The 2,955-nt window shown below is 35.3% G+C and overlaps 1 protein-coding gene across 1 annotated transcript; it reads left to right on the top strand.

Annotated features, from left to right (window-relative positions):
* The first annotated feature begins 675 nt into the window (after nucleotides 1–675).
* Nucleotides 676–2,337, top strand: LOC111692291. Its single transcript, XM_023456206.1, has one exon. It carries the CDS (start codon nucleotides 676–678, stop codon nucleotides 2,335–2,337), a length of 1,662 nt encoding a protein of 553 aa, XP_023311974.1.
* Nucleotides 2,338–2,955: the final 618 nt, after the last annotated feature.

The raw sequence follows: 2,955 nt of genomic DNA, 5'->3' as shown, positions 1-2,955 counted from the left end.
TTTGAAATATACAGAGGACCTGACGCTGCTGAAGTATTTATGAAAAAATTAGATCAAACAGTTTATGACGTATACAACAATCACCTCAAGCATATCAAGGAAATGTCTCTGTCAGACCAAGAAAAAACAGATTTTAAGAGTGCCACAACCTGTCATATTTGCAACAAAATCTTTAAACCAGAAGACATAATAACAAGAGACCACTGCCATCTAACGGGACGTTTTCGTGGTGCTGCACATCAAACATGTAACTTGAATTATAAAGTGGGGAAATTTATTCCAGTTTTTTTTCACAACCTTTCAAACTATGATAGTCATTTATTTATCAAGAAGTTATCACTGAAAAAGGAATCTGTGTCCGTCATCGCCCAAACAAAGGAAAAATACATCTCGTTTTATAAATCTATACTTGTGGAAAAGTCTGCAGACCCTAAGAGACCAGATACATATCTGAAATTAAAATTTGTGGACTCTTTTCGTTTTCTAGCTAAAGGACTGGATAAATTATGTAAGACCTTAACATCTGAGCAATGTGTAGAGACCAGGAAATACTTTAAAAATGATGAGGAGTTCAATTTAATAAGAAGAAAGGGTGTGTTTCCTTATGACTATGTGGAGAGCTTTGACAAACTAGAGGATCCCCATCTACCACTAATCAATAAATTTTATAACAGTATGACTATGGAATCCCTTTCAGAAGAGGATTATTGTCGAGCTAACAAAATATGGAACATCTTTAATTGTAAAACTTTGGGAGAATACGCGGACATATACCTAAAATCTGATGTTCTTTTGTTAGCGGATGTTTTTGAAAATTTCAGTTGGGATGCCATGTTACACTCTACTGGAGTAGAACTGGAACTGTTAACCGATATAGATTCTGTCCATTTTTTTAGAAGAGGAATACGTGGTGGTGTTGCTCAGTGTAGCAATAGAAAAGCTGTGGCTAACAACAAGTTTATTCCTAATTTTGATCCTCTGAAACCGACATCATATATTATGTATTTAGATGCCACAAACTTGTACGGTGCAGCAATGAAACAGCCCTTACCAACTGGAGGATTTCGATGGGTCGAGAAAGATGAGATTGAAAACTTTAATGTTTCAGATATAAATGATGATGCACATAAAGGTTATGTCTTGGAAGTGGACTTGCAATATCCAGCACATCTTCATGACATTCATAATGATCTTCCTCTAGGTCCTGAGAGTATGATACCACCAAACAGTAAAACAGCTAAACTGATACCAAATTTAAATGATAAGTACAAGTATGTAATTCACTATCGGAACCTGAAACAGTACTTAAAATATGGATTAAAGCTTAAGAAAATTCACAGGGTGTTGGAGTTTTCACAGTCAACATGGTTGGGATCATATATAGATTTAAACACTAGACTACGGAATGCGTCCAAAAATGAATTTGAAAAGGATCTGTTCAAACTGATGGTGAACTCAATTTTTGGTAAAACAATGGAAAACGTTGACAAAAGACAAAATATCAAACTATGTTCATGCTGGGAAAGTAAAAAAGGTTCTATTGGCGCACGAGCACTAATAGCCCTTCCACATTTTAAATCTTGCTCAATATTTGACGAAAACTTGGTAGCTGTTCAATTACAAAAGTTGAAAGTCGTATACGATAAACCACTTTACGTTGGATTTTCAATCTTGGACATTTCGAAGACAATAATATATGATTTCCTGTACGATTATATCAAACCTATATATGGCGACAAAGCAACTGTGCTTTATACGGACACAGATTCTCTTATATTAGAGCTGTTTACGGAAAATGTATATGAGGATATAAGGCAGAACATTGGATATTTCGATACATCAAATTTTCCAAATCCTAATATTCACAATATGCCCATTACAAAATCGGTAGTTGGAAGGATGAAGGATGAATATGCAGGAAAACCCATAGAAAGTTTTTATGGTACAGGCGCCAAGGCATACTGCGTAAAAGCAGGTGACGTCACAAAAAAAGCAAAAGGTATTTCTAAAAGTATAATTAAACATGAGCTGGACTTTACTGACTATGTACACATTGTTGAAAACGGTGGGACCATATTCCGTAAAATGCAAATATTTACCTCTACGTTGCACACTATTTACACCGAACTCAAAAATAAAGTGGCACTTTCGGCAACTGATGACAAAAGATATGTTAAAGCTGACGGTATTCATACTTTGGCATGGGGGCATGTGGATGTGACAGCAGAAAAAAATTTGAATGCTTTGCTGGAGGCAGCAGAACTGTTGCTTAGTGAGGATAAACAGGAACAGGATGAAAAAGATTGGGATTTTGATTTAAGTTTATTCGACTTGTAAATATCTATAATAAACATATTGTATATACTCTGCCAGTTTTTATTACTTCCTTAAATAAAATTTTTAGTGTGGGTACAATTAGAAAAAATCAAATATATTTTCTAAGTTCTTTATTTATTCATTGCTTTACAAAATATTTGTTGAGATTTTTGTAAACCCCATTTACAAAGAGAGCATCTAGACTGTGGTTGTGGTGGACCATCTATATGTGATGACCAATCTGGACGGTTGTAGTGTACAAAGCAGGGCAGTCGTATTTGCAACTCAAACATTTCTGTATAATGCATTGGAAGTATATTCCAGGCATATAAAAGTTCCATGGGTCGGATATTTTCGATCAGATAATGCAGTGGAAAGTACTGGAGCTCTTTTTCGGTAAAATCGTACAAAGGTTTACCATTTCGGTGTTTACTTATCAAATCTTCAGTTATACATCTCGTACACCACAGCTCTTCAGACATAATTCTCGGAAACTGGTAACAATCAGCAACAACGAAGAACAAATCGCTATATACCATATGAGGAAGGTATTTGCTTCGTATCCTCTGTTGCATTCACTATTTATGGTGTTATTAGAAGTGGGGGGTTTACAATAAATCTCCAGCCAATCAGAGTCCT

The sequence above is a fragment of the Anoplophora glabripennis genome, unplaced genomic scaffold, assembly GCF_000390285.2.
Source record: "Anoplophora glabripennis isolate ALB-LARVAE unplaced genomic scaffold, Agla_2.0 scaffold686, whole genome shotgun sequence".
Lineage (NCBI taxonomy): Eukaryota > Metazoa > Arthropoda > Insecta > Coleoptera > Cerambycidae > Anoplophora > Anoplophora glabripennis.
This window is presented reverse-complemented; position numbering and strand designations above follow the sequence as displayed.